This window comes from Chiloscyllium plagiosum, unplaced genomic scaffold (assembly GCF_037043375.1).
Source record: "Chiloscyllium plagiosum isolate Xiang-an unplaced genomic scaffold, Cpla_swu_hap1 HiC_scaffold_18, whole genome shotgun sequence".
NCBI lineage: Eukaryota > Metazoa > Chordata > Chondrichthyes > Orectolobiformes > Hemiscylliidae > Chiloscyllium > Chiloscyllium plagiosum.
Window position 1 is genome coordinate 45,107,736 of NW_028270156.1, and position 24,180 is coordinate 45,131,915.

A 24,180-nucleotide genomic window follows, 5' to 3' on the forward strand; every position below is an offset into this window, starting at 1 on the left:
TGAGTTTTACACGTGCTTAAATAATACTATAAATAGGACATAGCATTAATTTATTTCTGGTTGCTATTCAGAAACATGAAAAGAAGCCAACAAGTGAATGATTTGTGATCTTTGTTTTTATTATTTATATGATTCAGACTCACAGAAAGAGAGATTGTCTGGAAAATTAGGTCAAATATAGACACTTGGTTATAAATACCCAGCTGAAGTTCTTTCAAATCAAAACATTTCCAAGGATAACAGCCTCTTTTTCTGCAAGGTTTCTTTACGAGGAATTATATTTCCCAAGTTTATCCATGAAAAGCATTGCTTACTGACTTTTCTTTATTCTTTTAAGCTTTCAATTATGCAACAGTTGTATCGAACCATTGAAATCATGTTAAAGACTATGTTTATTACATTTACAGAGCATAACCACATTTCAAATAAAGTTGTCTAGATCCTTTACCTAAGAGTAGCACACTCACTACCCAGAATAGAACTGGATCACATTCCGGAGGATCCTAGGTTTGATCCCCTGTCAGTGGTAATATGGCCATCAGGGATCTACACTTTGTATGCATGCAAATACAATGAGCTAAGAGTTTTGCACAAAGAAAGTAAAATCACACACAGTAGACTGATTTCCAGTAATGGTAATTTGTAATTATTTGTAATACTATCACAATGAAATGACTAATCAAGACAGATTCAATGAGATTAATATTTTCTGGTTAAAGGGGTTAGCATAAGAACTACTAAAGGCATGTTTTAATTACTATCTACCAGTATAAGATTCTATGCAAACAAAACACCTCCCTCAGATCCTGAACTTAGGGAGATAAAAATGTTTATTTTGAAGATGTTACGAGACAGTGCTTGTCCACAATCTGGAAGCCCCACAATACGAAAATGGTAGTTGGAAAGCTTCTGACATACCCTCAACAAAGTTCCCCGACTAACATAGCAATAACACAAGTAACATATTAATAAGTAAATTAGATGACGAGTAGAAAGATTGTGATGTTAAACAACCTTTAATGCTGATTTGGTGAGCAAACTGCTACTTTGGACTGTGCAGGTCTCGTAAATACCCCTTTCTTAAACACTCCAAGGTGAGTGTATTTATTCCCATGAGAGGAACGCTCCCCTGTAAAAACAGGCAATACCAGAAATACACTGGATATCAGTCAAATTTTCTAAACAGGCAATACCAGAAATACACTGGATATCAGTCAAATTTTCTAATCTAAAGGGTTTCCAGATGAGGTGCTTTTGACTCACTTTTGCCAGTGTACAGTCAGTGGAAGGATTGTGTTCAATGTTATTAAAGAACATTGTGAACACTTTGAAATTTCAATGGACTGGTGCTCGATCTTGACAAACAAACAGAGGAAAGTTAGTTTGCCTATTAGGAGAATGTCTTTTTCAGAAATGAAGGCTACAGTTCCTATCATGCTTGAATGTGGAATAATTTGGAAACAAAGCTGAGAGGGGAAGCAGTGTCGAGAGTGAGAGGTAACATCTCTTATTAGGAGAACTCAGAGCTGGATGTGGGAGAAAAGTGTTCCCTTGGCGGTAGTGTCTCCTAATAAGAGCTGAGGTATGACCGTTTCAACAAGGTGAGCAGAGGTGTCTCACTCCATATAACCTGATTTTCATTCTCAAAAGGGAGGGGATGGCATTGTCAATAACAGTCAAGGTTACCTTCACTCTAAATTTCTATGATTGCAAATTCTTCCAGTCAGAGCAACTATATTAACAACATCTTATAGTTTATTGCCTTCAATGCATGAGGTGAGAGTTTCTACACTAATGCAAGAGAGGGGGCATTACTATCTTCTAATTGACTAGAGAAGAATAGGCATATGAAGGTATGAAATGGAATGATGTTTTATGCAAGGAGTATGGAATATGAAAGTTGGCATGTTTTGCTACAGTTGATGAGCCTTGATCTAAATGAATAGCAGAACAGGAAACAAATTGCTTAATATCCTCCACTTGCACCTAATTCGTATGTTCTCTATTGTTGCTCCACAATTTCTCACCTTTCAATATATCTGCTATGTACCATCACAGCATCTTGATGAACAAAATTCTAAAATAAAAGTAATCAACAAACAACAACAACTTTATCCAATAACAATTCTAATAATGCATTCAAACCTATCCACGCTGGTGCATTCCCTTTATGCCTGTCTAATCAAAGTTTTATCTGATCCTAGTGCTGATATGCAGTACAATTCAGGTAGCTGCAGCATGGAAGACAGAAGGCATGGATGATGGTGGTAACAAATAACATTGTAGGCTGACCATGAACAGCTCTGGGTGAAGGTGTGGCTTCAGCCAGCATCCTTTACATAGGCAACAATAATTTAAACAGTTTGCAGAGAGGTAACAACAAGGACTTAATGATGAGGCAGCCATAGGACCATGACCACGGTCTTGGGAAAAGATAAGAGGGTTATGTTCCATGAAGCCACTAATGCTTATCTGGACTTTACCTCAGCAATCTTATTATTCTTTTGGAGAACAGATTGTAGACTGTAGTGAGAACCTGCATTTCCGTTAGAGCACTAGTATCCACCAACAATCCTTTAACTGCAAGACATATCCATGAATGGTTTCTGCTTCCAGAAGCTGCTGCTGTGCATGGATCTCGCCGGTCTGTGCAACTGAAAGGAAGATTGCAGGTATTGTTGGTATCCACATGACCTCTGCTTCAGGGTCCAGGCAGTACTCAAACAGTGTCAGCTTCCAGTTGCAATGAAGACCAAGATACTGACCACTGAATACTGCATTACAGGTGTGTCTACAAGTCATTTCATGAAGTTGGTCACCACTTCTAATTGCAAAGGATGGGCTCCAAATGCTGCATGAAATTCATGTCAAATTACAGCCACACCCCCTTATACTGTTTGATGTGCCAAAAGGCTTTGTGGCAAACTTGCTGTAGTTCTGGCATCTTATTATGCGTGCACATCAATGTTGTCCTACATGACACCTCTTTAATGTCCTCCTACGAGGTCTCTGCAGTAGTCGTTCTGGGGATCTGAGTGCCAATGGCTCGGCAAACATTCATTGCCCACTGCTAACAACTCTCAAGAAGGTGGTGGTAAGCTGCCTTTTTGAACTACCGAAGTCCTTGAGGTGTAGGGACAGACTCAATACTGATAGAGAGTTCCAAAATGTTGGCCCAGTGAAGGAACAGTGATATACCCCAAGTCAGGACAAGGTGAGACTTGGCGGGGAAATATGCAGATGGTAGTGCTCCTATGCATTTGTTGACCTTGTCCTTCTTGGTGGTAGAGGTCCTAGGTAAGACTTGGTGAGTTCTTCTAGGGCAGCTGTGGCATGGTGGCACAGTGGTTAGCACTGCTGCCTCACAGCGCCAGAGACCCGGGTTCACTTCCCGCCTCAGACGACTGACTGTGGAGTTTGCACATTCTCCCCGTGTCTGCGTGGGTTTCCTCTGGGTGCTCCGGTTTCCTCCCACAGTCCAAAAATGTGCAGGTCAGGTAAATTGGCCATGCTAAATTGCCCGTAGTGTAGGGGAATGGGTCTGGGTTGGTGTGCTTCGGCGGGTTGGTGTGGACTTGTTGGGCCAAAGGGCCTGTTTCCACACTAAGTAATCTTAAAAAAAGAACTTGAAGATGCTGCACGTTGCTAACATTGTATGCTGATGGTACAGAGAGTGAATTTTGAAAGTGGTTGATGAGTTGCCAATTAGCAGGCAACTTTGCCCTAGGTGTAGTTCAGCTTATCAAATATTGTTAGGGCTGCACCTAACCAGGCAAGTGGGTGGCATTCCAGCAGACTCTCGAGTTGTACCTTATAATGGTGACTGACACTCAGGAGATAGAAGGAGAGTTACTTGCCACAGAATTCACAGGCCTCTGACCTGCTCTTTTTACAACAGTGTTTATATAGCTGTCCAGTTTAGCTATGGTCAATGATAACCTTCAGGATGTTGATAATGGGGGAACTAATAGATGCAATGTCACTGAACATTACAAGATGGTTAAATTATCTCTTGTTTTCATATGTCATTGCCTAGATTTGTTAGCCGCAAATGTTATGTGATACTTACCAGCTAAACCTGGATGTTGTCTAGGTTTTGCTGCATATTGGAAAGGTCTATTCAGTATCTCAGGAGTGGCAAGTGGTGTTGAATATTGTGCAGTAATCAATGAATATCCTTACTTTTGGCCATATGAAAAAGAGGAGGTCATTAATGATGCAGTTGAAGGTGATTGGGCCTCAGACACTACCCTGAGAAAGTCCTGGCGTGACGTCCTGGAGCTGAGATGATTGACCATCAACAACCGTAGTCTTCTTGTCCCAGGTATGACTCCAACCAGTGGAAAGACCTCCAGAGGGGGCAGGATTGGAAAGAGGAAAATGAAGTGGGATAAAGTAAGTGTCCATGATCACACATTTGCAGTTTGTACTCATGGCATGAAGAGGGTGAGATAGAATTTCAAAAGGGCAGGTGATGCCAGATTCAATGACCTCAGTAACAGAAGGCCCAACAATGTGGAAAACTGTTCAGAGGATTCAGTTGATCTAAATATGTATGTTCTTAACAAATCTCTGCTGCTCCCTGCAGTCATAGTCCACTTTGACCTTCACTATCAGGAAGAATACTAGTAGTTAGCAAAATGTTTGAGTGATAGTTCGAGGTACGTGGAAGTTGCAAAAGATGGGCAGCATTGCTATTTATGTGAGGATGAAGTAGAATGTCTGAATATTAGTCATCAGTCTTGGCAACTGACGAGTTAGTGATGGTGTCTGTTGCATTGATTGGTAGAGATGTAGGTGAGGAATGTCATGTTAAGATGACACTGACTTTAATTATTGAGATCAAGTTATTGTAATTTTTATGGTACTGCTTCCAGATTCTTAGGGCCATTCTCCAGGGATTGGTTGCCTTGGTTGACTGTACTCTTTCTTTTCTCAAAGCATGCCTCAATGGACCTTTTGGGCTTCTTCAGTAATCAGGTATCAATTACCCTTTACAACTTCATCACTAATGACACCAGGATTGCATCAGAAGATGTATGATCTCCTCTATTGCTCATGCTTTTCCTGCAGCAGACAATCTGCAGCAAGTTCTCCAGCATAAGTGCAGATGCCCTTTAAGATGATGGTCTGTCCTTAAGAGGCACATGGAATCCATGCATTGTGCTAAGCCTCCTGTTGAACAGTCAGTCAGCAGCACTTTCTTCCCAGTGTTGCATGCTAAAACCATTTAGATTATGGCACAGGGCAAAGTTGCCTAATTCTCACTATGACTATGTGCAGGATAATTGCTTATCCCAAACCCCATTTTAACAAATGGCCTTGTCCAATGTTACGTTTTAACTACAACTAAAGCCAGATAAATATAACTTCCAAAGAACAACCACCAACGCCTAAAATCAGTTTAGAATCTGGTTTATAAAAACAAATGTAACAGCCTTAAACAGTGGGAAACTAAAGATTGTGTTACTTTAAATGAATGAAATACTTTCAGCTGGTATCCATTAAGATTTCAAATGCTCCACTTCCAGCAATCCCATTAACAGACTACAAAGATTTTATGAAATTAATTCATAACTTGTTCCACTTAGTCCATGGCAAAGAATTAGTGCCATATCACAGTGTACAAGTCAATTTAGCATACAGGATGACCCCATTTATTTACCAGCAAAATGCACACTTACACATTTACTCCATATAAACATTGACCTCTCATTTTTCAGCCATTTGGTTCATGTTTTGGGATCTATTTGAATTAGGAGTTGGCCTCAAGTGTTTTCAGCTCAGAGATAAATGTCTATGATTAAACTTGCCTTATCAGTCAGCATACATGATCATGCAAGCGATAAGGCTGTGTTGTGAAGAAGATACAGGATAATTTATGACATGGACACACAGGTAGACATGCAGATGTGACCGATAAGCACAGATTATTCCTCTTGAATCAACTGGCAGTTCACATTTTGTACCATATTTAAGTTGACCCTGTTTATGGAAGGATTTTTCAAAGGTTAACTTATACTTTGTGATCTACGGCAGTCATACTAAGATTGCTTCTACAGGATTCTAGCAACTAATGGATGTTTTAATAGTCAGATAGTTAATTTTGGATTAAAAAAGCATAGAAACAAATCAATGGTCACACATGAGAGAATTAGCTGTGCTTAAATTAGTCTTTGTATCAATGTGACACATAAATCAGTGTTATAATCTTCAAATCAAAGCTATTTTCACACCACAACCCAACATTCAATGCCATGGGTCTATTTTCAGATCAAATTCTTTCCATTTCTTTCGCCTGATCACTTTGTCATTCAGACTGTTGATTTTGTATCCTAGCCCATTGAAGTGGTGTGGAACACAAGAGAGTTGACAATGTGATGGGTGCTTCCAGAAGAGTTTATGGCAATTTCCTGCCACTGTGGTATATGGCCACTGCCAGAACCCTTACTGGAACCACTTAAGGCCTAATTAAAGGCCATTTTCCACCTCAAAGAACATTTGCAAAGGCTTGCCACTACCCAAGGCAAATGACATGTAGACCTTTGAGGCCTCCCAATAGATATTTTGGGGATGTGAGGGGGCCCTCCTTCATAGTGTTCCATGGATCCACAATGACACTGCTGCATCCAGGTACTACTGATGTGCCAAAGCACCCCACTTCCTCTCCTAAACCTCAATTTCTGAGGCCTGCCCATCTCCTCACAACCTGCTCTTCATGGATGCTGCTCCACGGTATTGCAGTCTCAGTTTTGGAATTGCTGAGCTGTTAGTCGACTGATTGGACAGTGGACTTCCAGATCATTGGAAAAAATCAGCTCAGATTCTTTAACATTCTTCTTACCTTCATTGTTTGCATTTTTAATGTCTCCCAGGTTGAACATTCACAAATTGTAAGCTTTTTTGCCATTCATATATACATAGCACATCATTGTATCATGGATATATAAAAGGGAAATCATGCTTGACTTTCAAGGATGTACCTGGTACATTTGATAAGGTGGAGCCGTGGATGTGGGTTACGTGGACTTCTTTTTAAAAATAAGGAATATCCATCTTTTCTCCCCACTGTAATTGTGTGTAACTAACCACCCACTTTCATGTACTGTCAAATACCATCCAAAAAAAAATAGAATTGCAGGTAATGACCTTCAATTTCTAACAATTTAGTCAAACATAATACTCAAAACAGAGTACTTTAAAATCAAATGATAATACCTATTTCAACATGGAGCCAAACTTCTTTTTTACCAAATGCATAAAAGAAAAACACATTTTTAATCTTGGGTATAGATAGTAAACCAAATAAATTTCTTCTGAGTCACTTTCAAATATATATATTGAGTAGATTCTTATTAGGGTCTGAGCAACATTGTCTGTGATAAGATATGTAGCAGAAGCAGACAAGTAGTATGATGAGGCCAATCTTGACATCAAAATCACATTGCCCTATCTATGCACGTTTTACAACTGGCATGGCAATGAGTTTTCAATTGACAGAGATTAACATTTGTAAGTTCCTTGTTATAGAGAAACATAAAACATAGCTGAAGTCCAAGCACTGATCCCTGAAGTATCCTTCTATTCACTGCCTGCCTCTCAGAAAAAGAAGAATTCCTGCTCATTGATTCCTGTCTGCTAACCAGTTTTCTATCCAGGTCAGTATACTACACTAATCCCATGCACTTTAATTCTACATACTTAATCCCTTATGTGGGACTTTATCGAAAGTCCATGTAAACCATATTCATTGGCTCCCCTTTATCAAATGTACCAGTTACTATTTGGAAGTCCAGGAGATTTGTCAAGCATGATTTCCCTTTTGTATATCCATGCTATCCAATCCTCTCACTGTTTTCCAAGTTATCTACTATTAAATTTTTTATAATGGACTCTAACAGTTCCCCACTACTGACGTCTATCAGTCCCTGTTTCTCTCCACCTCCTTTTTTAAACAGTTGTGTTCGATTAGCTACTCTCAATTCCATAGGTTTCAAGATCTATAGAATCTTGAGAGATGGCCACCAATGAATCCACTACTTCTAGAGCTAATCAAGAACCTTGGTCTGTAGATTATCAGGCCCTAGGGATTTATTGACCTTTAATCCCATTGATTTCCCCAACAATATTTCTCTACTAATACTGATTTCCTTCAGTTCCTCCCTCATACTAGACTCTGTGATCCCCAACATTTTTGGCATGTTATTTTTGTCCTCCTTTGTGAAGACAAAACCAAAGCATATATTTATTTGGTCTGCTATTTCTTCGATCCCCATTATAACTTACTGTAAGCGACCTATCTTTGCCTTCTCAAGTCTAAATTTTCTTCACATACCTATCAGTTTGTATGCTCCCAGCTCACCTCATTAATATTCAGAATACAGTTTTACCAAACAAACTAGCCGTCAGGAAAACACAACATGGAAACCATGGAAGTATTTGGCAGTTACATCTCTCCACTCAACTGAATGATTTCCAGCTTGCCCAAGGCCAAACTGCAGAGCAGGACATGATCAAGGAGAAACAGTTGCATGCACATGTCTCTCATGGACACTTGCAGCTGAATTTCATAATGCTGTCATCTCTCCAATTGTTTGGCAATGCACGCACAAACATGTCTAGCAAGGCACACTAGCAATCAGCAGTGTATAACTGCATCAGATACAGTTACCGCACAGGTACCTGTCCACATGGTTGTCTGCAAGGGCTGCTCCCTTGTGCTCTCAGCATGCATTCATCTGGTGCCTAGCTGCATGCATGCTTCACACATGCCTTGCATTGTCCTACTATGTCTTGCAGGGCACAGTCACACAACCAGTCAGGTGGTCATGCTGTTTATCAATCCTTCGTCAAGGTGTATGCATCATGTATTACATCAGTGTCAGTCTATACTTGTGGCAGCAGCATTTGCACCACACAGTCTCTGCAGCAAGCAGTGGAACATGACTGAAAATGTTAGGGGAGACGACCACAGTGAAGTCATCCATGAAGGCATCCGTCAGTCAAGGGGACCTAGCATAGTTAATCAAGGGCAGCCTCCCATACAAATGCTAGCCTTCAGACATGTTCAGGGGTCCTGTTAGAATGGGGGTCTTTGTCTCCATATAGATCAGATGTCTGCTGCAGCAGGGATATGTGTGGCCACCAGTCAGGTGTCTGGGCCAGGACTGGCAGGTCAGGTCAATCAAGGGGGTGGGCCAAGATTATCTCAATTCTTAGAAATTAAAGAATAATGGATAGGTAGGCAAATGTAGCTGCATGTATATAGCTTTGGTAATAATCTGGAGGAGTGTGAAGGCTGTGAGGTTCACAGAATGTGCACCTGGGAAGGGGAATGTGATGTTGACGGTCTCAGCAGTAGCATATTAACACTGAGGAAGACAGCAGCAAAAGCCTGCCTGCAGTTGTTTCAATGATGAAGCACCTAAATGCATAATATTCAGAAATAGACACGAACATATCACAATGAGTGACGTAAGTGAGCTGTAGTGAGAGGATAGGGGCTGTAAATGCAAGCGGTAAGTATTCACATGTTGGCAAAACTAACAGGCAGGATATCCAGTCCCTGTCCGTTGACCCTTTGAGTGTTGTCCCTCCCTAGCACTGTCATTGCTGAGGAACTGCCTGATATTCACTCTCCTGTGCATACAGCACGCTGAACGGTAAGCAATGTTGAAAGTAGAGGAGGGCATAAGTTGTCAGAGAGAGCTAATGCCATGTATGTGCTTTGCTACTACTGCTCCCACACGATGTAACTGGCACTCGTTGTAGACTCCTAACTACTGCGCTTCAATATTGTCAAAGGAGTGATGTTGCAGGATGTAAAATTAATTCCAGGCTCTAGACAAGGATACAGACTACATGAATGGTGGAAAACAAATGCTTATTTACAAACTATTAAAATTTCTTTCATATGTGGCCTAAACATGCCCTCAGAACAATTTACATCTCCTCTGCATTCCACTGCTCCAGACTGAGTTTCCCTATTCCCAAATGGGGTGAAGCGAGACTGTCCTGCAGTGGAGTCAGTTAGCCCAGATGTTTAGTCAGCTGACACCATGAGTGTTTGAGTCTGGATGGACAGACATGCTGAGGGTCTTCTTGACAGATGTAATGTCATGTCACTTGTATCAGTTTGAACTTTCAAGGTCAGAGAGTGGCAGGCAACATGGAAGTGAAGAGCTTCCTAAATGGAAAATACTGAGGATCACATGTGTGAAGGTTGTTCACTCTACCTCCACCAATTGTATATTCTCTTGATATTCCTGCCTATAAATCAAGTGTTGGTGTGCCCTCCCTCACCGCACCTGATGAAGGACTGTCGCTCCAAGAGCTTGTGATTTCACATAAACCTGTTGGACTATAACCTGGTGTCATGTGATTTTTGTCTTTATCCACACCAGACCCAGGTTCAATTCCTGCCTCAGGCGACTGACTGTGTGGAGTTTGCACGTTTTCCCCGTGTCTGCGTGGGTTTCCTCCGGGTGCTCCGGTTTCCTCCCACAGTCCAAAGATGTGCAAGTCAGGTGAATTGGCTATGCTAAATTGCCCGTAGTGTTAGGTAAGGGGTAAATGTAGGGGTATGGGTGGGTTGTGCTTCGGCGGGTCGGTGTGGACTTGTTGGGCTGAAGGGCCTGTTTCCACACTGTAATCTAATCTAATTTTTAAAAAAAGTCCAACACTGGCACCTCCACATCATCATTCCTCTGACTCGGTACCTCCTGGCAACATTTTAATCTCCTTACAAGGTTGGAGTATCAGGACTGGGGTTAAAGATTCCTTTCCCACTCTTGCCCTGCCTTCAGGCAGGAGGACTAATGGGGTGATAGGATGCAGGCGTCCATGACTCTCCAGCATCCCATGTCTCTCTCGGTTAGCTACCAACCTGTCTGTGGAGGCAGATTAATGGTCACTGGACTGGTTGTATAGTTGCAGCTTTTCAGCAATGAGGATCATGACACTGCCGCTCCTTCCTTTGCATTTCAATGGAGTCCCCGACTGCTGAGACCACAGGGTCGTCTTCTGCTCAGGGGCTGAGCAGGTGCCTGGTCTCTGGCAATTCTCCAAGTGCCAGTGGCTTGGGGCATTTCTCCCTCACTCATTTATGAAACAGTTTTAGCAGGTGCTCAGCAGCCTGTGATCCTCGCTCATATCATCTGCAAAGCCCAGTGACATACTGCTTTCAGAGCTGGTGGAGATCCAGGAGGGAGCCTTGTCAATGCTTCCTCTGAACCTTGGACACTGTCCTCCACAGAGGTTAAGAACGTGTCCTCTTGTGGAGATGGGTAGCTCTCTACCAATGTAGCTGGAATGCTGGTTGCACATAAGGCAAAGAGAAAAGATGTGTCTTGGCCACGGATTACAAGTGGCACTCGACACATGACACTGAGTACCTAGTTAATGTCAGTATTTTGATGCAACAAGTGACACTTATTTAATTGTCAGGACATAGATTTCTCTGCGTCCCTGTGGGAGGGGTCTCAGTTCCCTCTTATGAGGGCAAGGTTTTTAACTTTATACTGGGTGAAGACATGAATATTGGAACTTTTGGCATTGCTCTGCTGCTATGGATTGTCTTCTACTGCAGTGATATAAAGTGGGTGAACGAGTAAGATAGAAGTGGATGACACAGCTATTTGTGTTGATTCATGTTGGGGAACTGTTTAGATGTTTCAAGGGAGGGATGACACAGTGCTATGGAGATGCAGGGTTAGTGGAGCAGAAGGATGGGGGACAGCAAAAAGAGCGAATGACAGGTGTTGCAATGCAACAGAGGGGGATGTTAAGGTATAAGCCTTGGAAGGAGGTGGGTGGAATGGCAGAGATGGAGTATGAGGTAGCAGAGAGCAGAGTATGGAACTTACCCTGACAGAACAGAGGTGGTATTTCATCTTGTGCATTGTAGCCTCGTCCTCACCAATTTTAGCACTGAAGGTGGTGATCTCCAACCATAACATGGTGTTGTGGCCTCTTCTGCTAGTCCTTTGGGATGAGGACAGCCCTCTTCTGCACCATCCCATAAACCAGAGTATCCAAGTATTTGCAGAGAATTGTGGTGCAAACTTAACTTTATCAGCCATTTCTCCGCAGTTCCCAGCAACTGATACCAGTGCTCCGTCAGGTGTGCAATAGCTTTGACAAATGATATGGATGTGAGGGATACTTGTCTCAGGGTGGATATCTAGAGAGTGGCAAGTTGTATGAAGGGGGTCGATACTCACCATTGGGGTGCCAAAGACAATTAATGTGGCGAGTTGGCAAGATATGATGAGATAACTTGTTCAGCCTTATGCAAGAATCACCCCATCAAACTTGATGAGATTTGAGCTTAGACAAAAAAAATTGTAAGATGCAGCCAATATATTTTTTTAAAGTTGATAACATGGCCTTACTGTCTGTAATTAATCTGACTTGGTGTGCATTTTTATCACACATTCAAACTGCAATTTGCACCCAGCTACCAAAATGGTGTTGACTCTAATACAGCTCAATGAAAATCAGAATTTGTACTTTGGTATCCACTGATGTCCTATTTCCACTTAAAGGAAGTAAAAAGTTTTAGGGCTCACAGGCTGTTTCATTCATTATGCACCATATTTATATGTGAAGAATTAATATATTAAGAGATGCAATCATGGAAGCAGACTCATTAGCAACATTCTGAGGGGTCTTAGTAGTCTGGCTGTCATTTCTGAAACTTCTTTGATGTATGGTAAGGTGGTTAGGGTTTCTGGCTGTGTTTGGTCTGCTTGTCATGGTTTGTTCTTGAGGAATCTGCGGACTGTATTTTTTGAGTATCCGTTCTTCTTGAATACGTTGTATAGGTGGTTCTCTTCTGTTTTCCGAAGTTCGTCTGTGCTGCAGTGTGATTTGGCTCATTGGAGTAGTGTTCTGATACAGCTTTGTTTGTGTGTGTTGGGATGGTTGCTGGTATAGTTAAGTATTTGGTCAATGTTTGTCGGTTTTCTGTATACGCAGGTTTGTAGTTCTCCGTTGTCCATTCTTTCAACTGTGACGTCCAGGAATGAGTTTGTTTTCGGTTTCTTCCTCCTTGGTGAACTTTATGCCTGTGAGGGTGTTGTTGATGGTGTTAAATGTCTCTTCTATCTTGTTTTGTTTTGTGATGACAAAGGTGTCATCTAAGTAGCGGACCCAGATTTTTGGTTTGATGGTTGGTAGGGCTGTTTGTTCTAGTCTTTGCATTCAGGAACTGTCAAGAGATGCTTCATCATTTTGCAGATTTATTGCAAAATGGAAAATGCCAAGTCTTGCACGAAAAAGGGCAGAACTGTACACTTCTAGTGAACTCACGTCCATATGGTGGGATTATCACAACATCAGCTAGATTGCTCCTAATAGTATTCAAAAATAAAATTTATGTCACACAGGGCCAGGCAATGACCATCTCCATTAAGAGACAATTTAACCACCCCTCTTGATACTCAACGACGTTACTATCACTGAATTCTCCTCTAACAACATCCAGAGAGTATCACTGACCAGAAACTGAACTGGACTTGCCATATAAATACAGTGGCTACGACAGCAATTCAGAGGCTAGGAACGCTGCAGTCGGTAATTCACCTCCTGACTCCCCAAAGTTGTCCACCAACTACAAAACACAAGTCAGAGGTGTGATGCCATACTCCCCACTTGCCTGGAATGAGTTCAACTCCAATAAACCTCAACAAGCTTCACACCTTCCAGGACAAACCAGTTCACTTGACTGGCACCACATCCACACTCACTCACGTCCTTACTACTGATGTTCAATAGCAGCAGTGCATACTATCTACAAGATGCAATACAGAAATTCACCAAGGTTCCTTGGACAGCATCTTCCAAACCCACAATTATTTCCATCTAGAAGTACTTGGGCAGCAGATACTTGAGAATACCATCATTTGCAAGTTCCCCTTCAACCCACTCCTATCCTGACTTGGAAATATTTCACCATTCCTTCAGTTTTTCATTGGATCAAAATCCTGGAATTCCCTCTCTAATGGTATTGTGAGTCTACCAACAGCATGTGCTCTCCAGTTCAAGAAGCCACTTACCAACACTTTCTCAAGGGCAAGTAGGAATGGGCAATAAACACTCAGCCAGCAACCCCCATGCCCCAAAAATGAATTTTAAAAAGCTTAATTTTAAGCTTTGCAGACTCAATGAAATACAGGAGAGTTCATAACCTTTCTTAAATCAGAAATTTCCTTTCGGAGAAATATTAAATTCTCCTTTGAAGGACTTGGTTCACTCTTAAATCATAACTTTTTTGATGATTCATCCCAAAGGCTCTGAAGCAAAAATACTTACTTGTATTTGACCTAATTCTTTGTTCATAGATTTTATGATATAATTTCTACTCGTCTTCCATTTCCAATTCAAAAACATGTCTAGTCAGACGGCATCATTCATCATTTTAAAAATCATAACCCTGCAATTTTTATAAATAGATACAGTTATTCTTACAGCAATGTACAGGGGAACCGCGATTATCTGAATGTGACGGGCGTGCACTATTTCATTCCGATAAATCGATTAAAGGCCTTTCCTCTGGCGCTCGGAGTTTTTAAAGTCTGTTCTTTGTTCAGGAGACTGCAGCAGCACAGAGCGCAAACCTTCCCCACCCCCCCCAATACCATCCCAACCCCATCCAACGCCGCCCCGTCCCCACCCCGATGTCCTCCCCCCATCCCCCAGACATCATCCCGCAGGCCCCACCCCCAAAACCACCCCCCGGACCTCAACACCGCGACCCCATCTCCGTCCAACTCTACTTCCGTCCCCCCATCCCAGTCCAGCACTGCCCCCGCCTCCACCTCCCCATCCAGCATTGCCTACACCCCCATCTAAATCTGCTCCCCCATCCTTGTCCAGCACTGCCCCTGCATCCCATCCCTGTCCAACTCTGCCCCAGTCTCCCCCATCCCCGTCCAACACTGCCCCTGCCCATCCCGTCTAACTCTGTCCCCAACACCCATTTCCGTACAACTCTGCCCTGCCCCCTCTCCAGGGCAGCCGGACTGGACACCAAAAGTAAGACTGCTGCTGATGCCGCCTTTGTGGGGTAATTCTCCAAACAGCGCGCGTGCACACACACTTTTTACTGCAACTTTTTGACAGGTTCCACCTCTGCCCTGTTAGTCAGATTATCTTGGGAGGGGGTAGGGCGGTGGGTTTAGGGTACACTCCTCTGTACAACATCAGGGAAAGTGTGGGGACAAAGTGCGGGAAGTCAGTCATTTGAAGACGGATCCTGTATAATCACTGTAAAGAAAAGACGCGATCACTGTTAGAAACACATCTTTGATGTAGTATTTCTATTGGAACCTAGAGATCATCTTCGGATAATCCAATTTTTGGACAATTGGTATTTGGATAATTGAGGTTCCCCTGTACCCTTAAATTTGGTACCTTCCTCGTCATTATAGTCTGCCCCTTCTGCATAGGTTAAATCACTGTGTCTGGGGGCCAAAGGTGAACTGAAAAATACAACCTAAATACTACACAGATACCTCACTCTGCTTGTGAGCTTTTTATCAAGTGATCAACTATTATCCCTGGTCTCTTTCTTGTTTTGTTTCTACACAGCATAAACATGCCTCAGGTTTTCCAGCTCCTATATCATCATGTGAAAATCTTTGAAGCAAATAATCTGGAATCCAAAAAGTTGATTTCTCAGTTATGCTAGAGCTGCACCAAATTATAAACAACTCATTTAATTTATACCAGTATAAGTCAGTTCTAGAGTGAATTATGAAAATTATTCTTGGAACTGACTTTTGTTTCAAAAATGAAGCATAACTCAAACATATAAAATTAGATTTATTGAGATTGAATTCTAAGTAATAAATGTTACCTTGTCACTGTTTCTGTACTTATCCCATTTTTTAACCATTTTGACCCATTTCGGTATTCTTTCAATCTCCAAATGTTTAAGCTGTAAAACAGAAATAAAACTGTCATACATTAAAAAGCAGGTGCTTCTTTCAATAATTATTCAGCTTCTAGTACAGTGGTTTTGCAGTTTCAGGTACTTCTAATAGACAAATATGTCAAATATAATTATTTAAAATTTATTTTCTAGACAAGATAATTATTATGAGGAAAGGCATTCAGCATTTTCTTACTTTACTCACCCAGGAAAATGCTATGTCTCTCTCCCCCACTTCAAATGTTCCTTAAAACATCTCTGGAGCTTATTCCCTCATTACTTGAACTGGAAGTCTATGCTACATCTTATCAGTTGTTCTGCAAATTTATATTTTATTCTTCTGGATGTATGTCCACACATTCTACTCTTTATAAGGTACATTTAAAGTTACCTTTTCCGTTTCCTTAAGTATCTAATGTACCCTTCCTCAGAATTCCTCTCAAATGTTTCCTTTGGTTGAAAAATGCAAGTGTGTTCAATCTTTTATTTTAAGCCAGAATTTACACATAAGACATCAGCTCTACGACTTTTCTTTGCAAACCGCACTATTTGAACATCTCCTTGTGTCTCAGCATTCAGAAGTTGAAACATTACTCAAGGTGCAATAATAATACAGTCTATACTACCAGATGACTACATCAATATGCTAATTGATAGCCTCCTATGTTCCTATATTCTAATGTTTTGACAGTACACTTTGACATTTAATTGGCTTTGTTCTGATGTATGTTGATTGGACATGTTGTGATGACTTTGCTAAGATTCCTTGATCTTTCAAAATTAGCTATTTCAGCATCATATGTGTTGTGAAGAGCCTGTTACCTTGGTGCTAATTCAAAATATAGGGTTAATTCCATCATGTTTTGAAATTTTAGTGCTGTGAAGGAGTGACATTATAATGAAAATCATGGCAAGAGAACGATGATCAGTGAATGAATAAATCGTTTTACTCCTAAACAACAGAGATTAATTGAAAATGTGCCCAGTGCAAATAAGCCAAGAACAGGTCTCTCAAGTTTGTAAAATAAATTTTTGGAAATGAAATTTTCTTCATGAATTGGATAACTTATTTATAATTTATTAAAAATTCTAATACTTCAACAAAATGAGAGTTAATTGTAAAGCTTTACAAAGAAGTTGTAGTCAGTGATCAGAAAATTAATGTGTTAAGCTTCCCAATATTTTTCTGTTTTAATTGGAGTTGGATAATCATTATAGATTTAATGAAAGCAATTATTTTAAATTATGGTAGAATTCTCAACTTTCTACCTCAATATATGTATGAGGATATAATAGGGTTCAACATACTGCGATTTTTTGAGAAAAGGTTCTCATGGCTCTCAAAAACAATCCCTATTTGGTTCAGCGAAAGCATACCTATTTCAACATTTACACATTTCACAATTAAGGTAAATATGAATTATTTCAACTTGTTCAGTTGAGTGAGAATGGAACAGTAGTAGTTTTAAAATCTGAGCTCAACACCAGACAGCCTGTTTTCAGTCTCATCTTTTTAGCTTCAGTTTTGCTCAGGGATATCGCTGCAATAATGGCAATCAGGTTACTTGTGTAATCACTGTAAATGACCTATTTAAGGTACAAATGCTGTACGTTGAATACCGGTAGTTGGCATAATCAGCCCTTTTTTGAAAATCAACATTTAAATGGATTCTTACAATTGGCCACTAAACTTGGATGGAATATCTGCAGAACCCCAAATAAATTACATAAACAATACACGGTATGCAGAATTTTCAGGAATCTTCTGCTGAAGTTATGGCAGTCAACTGGGAGAACCTCATGCCTATATTTGTGAGTGTGTTTTTACAAAGAAAACAAATTCTTTACTTTACCAAATGCAGCTTTTACACAGAAATAGCTTGGACATTTTCCCATCCCAAATTTTATGTTTGAGTCTTTGTGTACAGGAAATCAGCTTCTTTTATCTTCCAAGCCACATGGTGGCACAGGCACGTTGGCCCATTTTAAATATTTTATGGTTCCTTTGCTTGAAAATCTTCACTTGCAATTTCAGGGATTGCTGAGAGAAGTGACTGCTCTCAGGAGAGTATTTGACACTTCTGTTGATTATCATTGACCTTAACACATTGGAGCACGAATACTAGACTAAGTAAATTGAACCAACACTATTTCCCAAGATAGTCACAGTGAGTTTGATCACCCATGGCTATCACATGATCAAGGTATATTGCAGTCTTAATTCTTGCACCCAACATCCATGTTATATCAGACTTACACTACACTAACTAGAATCATCATGCTTCTTTGTTCCACACCACCTTCTTATACATCAGCTGGTCCTTCATCCGTCTAGTAGAAACTTTAATGTCTTACACAGACTGCTATTGAGCTTCTAATGTAACTAACAAATCTATTCCAGTTCTCTGAGAGTCTTGCTCTGGAACCAACTGTTAGGTGGATGTATAGGAGGGGTTCAAGTTCAGTCAACCTTTAATTTTCCCTCCCTTGACTGGAGCAAGTTGCTTTATTTTTAAATGGCAGAGCAGGGTTTGACATTCCAGTGTATGAAAAAAATTGAAGCATCAACATTGAAGTTGGATGTTACGAAAATGCGTAACTTGGTGAGGTAAGCAAGTTTGGACAGCAAAAATCACCACTACAAGCAAACTTAAATCTATTGTCGATGTTACTAAAATGCATAGCTTGGTGAGGTAAGCAGCTTTGCACATCAAATCCCCCAATTCTAACATCCATACTACTCCAAGACTGAGTCATCTAAAACTACACTGAAATGCAGTTTTTCAGTTTCCATTTGCAAAAAGCTGTGATTTCATTTTATGTGTAACACTAAGAGCAGTTTTACCTATCCACTATCACGTATGGACTAATGTGGAATTGTTCAACAATAAACTAGTATTTGTTATAATGCCATTACATATCTTACCTTTTCCTCCAACAGTGTTGGCATAGGCAGCTCATGTTCACTGAAAGTACATTATAACATTGGTATTAATTTGGGAAGGACATACCTTAATAACAAATAGCATAATAAATGCATCTGACATATCGCAACAAAAATGCAAAATACTTATCGAAACATTCAAACTTATTGAACTTACTGCAGAAAGCCAAATCTGTCCACAACTTTGTATAAATTGAAATCTTCCCATGGATCAATTGAGGTCCCATCTTGCCTGCCCTGTTTTAATATACAAAAGTCTTTAATTCAATTTAAGACACTGAACAACATACTTTTTACTTTCAAAGAATTTATTATTATCAGGAGTGTATCATGAAGTGAGTTAGCACTAGCTTAAATCCAGACCAGAATGACAGAATGATAATTCTGGTAGCTTGAAGTAGGCAAGCATCAACAGCACCAGAACTGTGCTAGCACCAATTAGCAATTTCACTCACGGACACTCAAGATCTACATCATAGCAAACAAAAAGATAGTCACATTGATGTGATAGGGAACTGATGTGTATTGCTCAGGTTCAAGCATTCAAATTGTAAATAAGAAACATTGCATATGTTCATTAATGCCCTGAACTCCTATTGAGTACAACTGTATAAAATCACAATTTTACTTTATATATTAATTTTATATTAACTTTCCAGTTGAACAGTTTATGTTCAAGTTCCACAATTATACTTTAATTCATAAAAATAATATGCTGCAGCATATAAAGATAATGCAAAACAAAGTAGAGGTGAGGATGTTAATTGTAGCAGCCAATTCACAAAAGAGCCTTTGATTTGTAAGAGTGGGAATACAGTGGGATTTGGATGACGCAAAACAGGGGTTCAGCCACAGCCAGGATCCACCTGTCTTTGGGGGGCAGCGTATGACAGAGGCTGATGTGGAAAAGTGGGCAGATACAGGCATAAGTCGATGGGTTAGGTGGGACCTAAGCATCTGCTACACATAAAACACGCTTTTGTTTGAGTTCACTGGGCCACGGGCAGCAAGGTTTCTGTGCCATGATGTTGCCAGTGATGGCATGGTCACAAGGGATGTTGGTCTCTCAGTGAATTCAACTGAGTCAAGGAGGTTTTCTGGGAACAATGCATGGTGAGATGAAGCCAGAAATGGACACGAGGAATGCTAAAAGAGCAGAATTGGTAATTAATGAAGTGAGGAGAAAGTGAGGACTGCAGATGCTGGAGATCAGAGCTGAAAATGTGTTGCTGGAAAAGCGCAGCAGGTCAGGCAGCATCAAGGGAACAGGAGAATCGACGTTTCGGGCATAAGCCCTTCTTTGGGCTTATGCCCGAAACGTTGATTCTCCTGTTCCCTGGATGCTGCCTGACCTGCTGCGATTTTCCAGCAACACATTTTCAATTAATGAAGTGAGATTTGTCAAATACAGCCATAAATCACATTAGGCATTGTGGTAGAAATCCCTCCAAAAACCCAAGACAACTCACATTTAGCCATAAGAAAAGTACGATTCAACCCATTTTTCCAGGTCAGGACTATGTATGACTTGGAGGGATACTTGCAAGTGGTGCTGTTTTCATGTATTCAATAACCCATAATGTCCAACCTTTCACAGCCAATTCTCAGACAATTGTGCACTTTATTAGCTGAAGTTAGCTCTGAATACTCTGACCTTATTATTCTTCATAGAATTTCTTACTGACTGGAAACATGCTGTTTGGCCCAAACCCTCCAAACAGCATTTCACCCAGACCCACCCCTCTACCCTATCCCTGTAACCCTGCATTTCCCATGGCTAATCCACCTAACCAATATATCTTTCGACTGTGGGAGAAAACCACAGCACCTGGAGAAAACCCCTGCAGAGATAGGGAGAATGTGCAAACTCCACACAGTTGCTCAAGTGTGGAATCAAACCCGGGTCCCTGGCGCTGTGAGGCAGCAGTGCTAACCACTGAGCCACAGTGCTGTATATTCTTCATAATAAATTATATTGGCTATCTAGTGAAATATTTTGGCTCAATTTATAGCATTACAGGAGAAATTAAGATGTTTTTACATGCGAAGGAATGTAAATCTGACAAACTAACACATCACAATTGAAATAAAACATTATTAACAATGGTTGAAATCACATAACATTAAGATACACTGAACAGAAAGCTACAAGGAATCATAGTCACGATTTGAAGATGCCAGTGTTGGACTGGGGTGTACAAAGTTAAAAATCACACAACACCAGGTTATAATCCAACAGGTTTAATTGGAAGCACTAGCTTTCGGAGCGCTGCTCCTTCATCAGGTGGACCACCTGATGAAGGAGCAGTGCTCCGAAAGCTCGTGCTTCCAATCAAACCTGTTGGACTATAACTTGGTGTTGTGTGATTTTTAACAAGGAATCATAGTCCTACTACTTTCAGTAGAGGGGTTTTCTTTCAAGCAGAAACTAGTATTGTTTGCAAAAAATATAGTAGGTTGTTTCCAAACCATTTCTCAATCAATTTGTCTATTGTTTTCAGAATAAAGGATAGTCAACTGTACCTACTAAAAATATGAAACTCAAATGAAAGTAGCCATCTATTGTAGCTGTCTATGAAAAGTTAGAAAAGTAGAAAATGCGTTTAATTTGTATTGAGACCTTTTGTATTAGATTCAATGTTACTGAACTTCTCAAGATTTACATCTTCCATTTTTTCCAGCCACTTAATGAAAATGTAAAGAGTCATTTCAGACTCAAAATGCTAACTCAGCTTCTCTCTCCACAAATGCTGCCAGACCTAATAAGTTTCTTTGTGTTAGTTTCAGATTTCTTGCATCTAATATTTTGCTTTTATTAAAGATGGGTAATTGGCTGTTTACATTATTTGATAACAACATATTTTAATAAATGACTTTATCACCTTAATTTAAGTTTATTCCTTTATGTGATCTTTTAAAATGTTAACTTCTTTAATCTACAGCTCCAAACAATTTATATTTTTGGAAAATTTCTTTGAAATGGGTTCTTCAGGTAAAAAAAGGCTATTCCCTTTGTTTACATGTTACAGATTGAAAGTTTGCTATTTGTTCATTGATAAATAGTTAATTGGGTGCTTTAGTGGTGTATTTTTTAATTTAAAAAAAATAGAGCTGGGTTCTTCTCCCTATCTAGTTATTTGAGAAACCTGTTAATATTCTTTTGGTTGCACTTTGGTCTCACACTCCTGACTTTTATACAATTCCCAGAGTGTGGAAACACCCATTTGGCCCAATAAGTCCACACCAACTCTGAGCAGCATCCCACCCAGATCCTATCCTACCCTACCCTGTTAGCCTGCATTTGCCATGGCTAATCCATTCAACCTATACATCTCTGGACACTACAGGCAATTTAGCATGGCCAGTTCACCTAACCTGCACATCTTTGGACTGTGGGAGAAAACCAGAGCACCTGGAGGAAACCCATGCAGACATAGGGAAAATGTGCAAACTCCACACAGACAGTTGCTGAGGCTTTCTGAATCCACTGTGAAGGAGTGGGTAGATTGGGGGACTACTCCTATCCTGGCTAATATAGCTATTACTACATCCAGGCAGTGAGCCACAGAACGGATTTCAATTCACAACTGCCTGCCTCCCTTCAGTGGCTATGTTCATGCCTTGGAGAGGGAGCACGCAGAGTCCACCAACACCCTCAAACCTTTAGACAGAGGTGGGCACCACACGAGGTGAAATGCATTGTCTCCTCTATCAACTCCATTCTGAGTTAGCCTCCTCCCTTGTTTTCTCCTAATTTTATTTCTATCATTGTGATGCTGTCTCTAGTAGGCAGCGTTTGGTATTTGTTAAATGATAATTAAGTATTCAAGTAATTTGGTAATGGTTCTTAAAAAAAGCCTGGGTTCCCTTCCCTATATGGTTATTTCAGAAACCTTTTTGCATTTCAGCGTCATGTTCCTGATCTTTGGGCATCATGAAAGAGAACCTCTTCATGGACATGTTCTGGGGCCTGGTTAAGGTAGCAATTAATAGTTCCAGGCAGGGAGCCATTTTGAAGGGGGTTTTAAAAGGAAAGAACAGTTAACAGGCCCACATAATGTACAATATTAAGACTCACAAGCTTCCCATTCCCTGAGCATCCTTCACCATTGACCCTCTCTGCAAGTTAAACTTCCCTGTCACAGTGACTTGTCGACAGCTCTTGGTCATCTGCACCTTTGTATACAGAGGAAGTGAATCATTAGGGATGTCGAATGAGGAGGGGAACAAAGATATCATCATGGCCCAATGCCTTGTGTGTGCATTGTTCCCATTGCAATAGATTGTCAGCACAATTTTCCATTCATGGAGCTTTGTCTGTGGCAATGAGGTGCTGTGGATGATTCTAAGATGCATTTTGCATTGACAGAGAGATTCACAAACAAATGGCTTAACACCAGGAACATTTAAGTTGAAAGTAATAGGCACATAGAAGCCAGGCCATCAAAGTGCCGTGAGTAGGTTTTCTTCTTTCTCTTCACCCCGTTATCTCTTAACATAGTCTCCAGTTCCACTGCTAGGATGGAGCAGTAGCTGATGCCAATGGATCATGCTCTGAAATGTTGCTGTCCAGTGTTCCACATTGGAGGTGGCTTGGTGCAAGCATGAGTTGAATCTGGGAGATACACTCTCTGGTTTCCTTGTCGAGTATTCCTGATATTTAGCTTGTTTGGCGTATTCAGTAAAATGGGAGTCAGTGTCAATGAGGTGAGTTGTGACATTAACAAGACATTTATCAAGTATTATTCCCTATCAACTGGCATCTCAACGTCACCTAGGGAGAATCCGAGTCATGAGGTTTATCGCAAGCATGATTGGTGGATCCAGCTACTGCAGGTGAGATTCTCTCTGTTGCTGTGAGTAGCGAAGGTGCAAAGAAATGGAAGAGAAACAGATGTGCCAGCAAGTCCAGCACCAGCAGCAGCAGCCGACAGCGGATGCTGAACAGCATACCAAGAGGTTTCAGCTGAAGAACCTGCCAGGATGTGCACTAGGCACAGGAAGGACTGAAATCTTTGACTTTGATGTCATCTTTTCTGTAGTGTCAGTGCAGACTTAAGATGTCTTGGGATACTGTCACTGAACTGTGCTAACTGCTGGAGCGGGACTTGCAACAGGGAGTAACCATTCTATTTCAGCTGTTGTTAAGGTAATCGCTGTGTTCAACTTTTACGCAGCTAGGTCCTTCCAAAAAATCACTGGAGACCTGTATGGGATATCTTAATCATCCATCCACAAATGCATCAAAATGGTTATCAATGTCATTTGTGTCAGATCACATTGCTTCATCTTGCTTCCTTAT

General features: G+C 40.7%; 1 protein-coding gene across 5 annotated transcripts in view; it reads right to left on the reverse strand.

The window, feature by feature from the left end:
* Positions 1 to 24,180, reverse strand: part of LOC122557824 (uncharacterized) — a 272,621-nt gene that overhangs the window by 117,572 nt on the left and 130,869 nt on the right. For 4 of the 5 annotated variants that reach the window (XM_087996567.1, XM_043705913.2, XM_087996568.1 and 1 more), the window contains exons 3-5: positions 19,036 to 19,115; positions 18,861 to 18,900; positions 15,860 to 15,940 (exon numbers count right to left, since the gene is read on the reverse strand). In XM_087996567.1, coding sequence (XP_087852693.1) covers positions 15,860 to 15,940; positions 18,861 to 18,900; positions 19,036 to 19,115 — 201 coding nt within the window. Of the gene's footprint in view, positions 1 to 14,313; positions 14,429 to 15,859; positions 15,941 to 18,860; positions 18,901 to 19,035; positions 19,116 to 24,180 lie in introns of those variants that run through there. The other variant, XM_043705914.2, reaches the window with a different exon arrangement.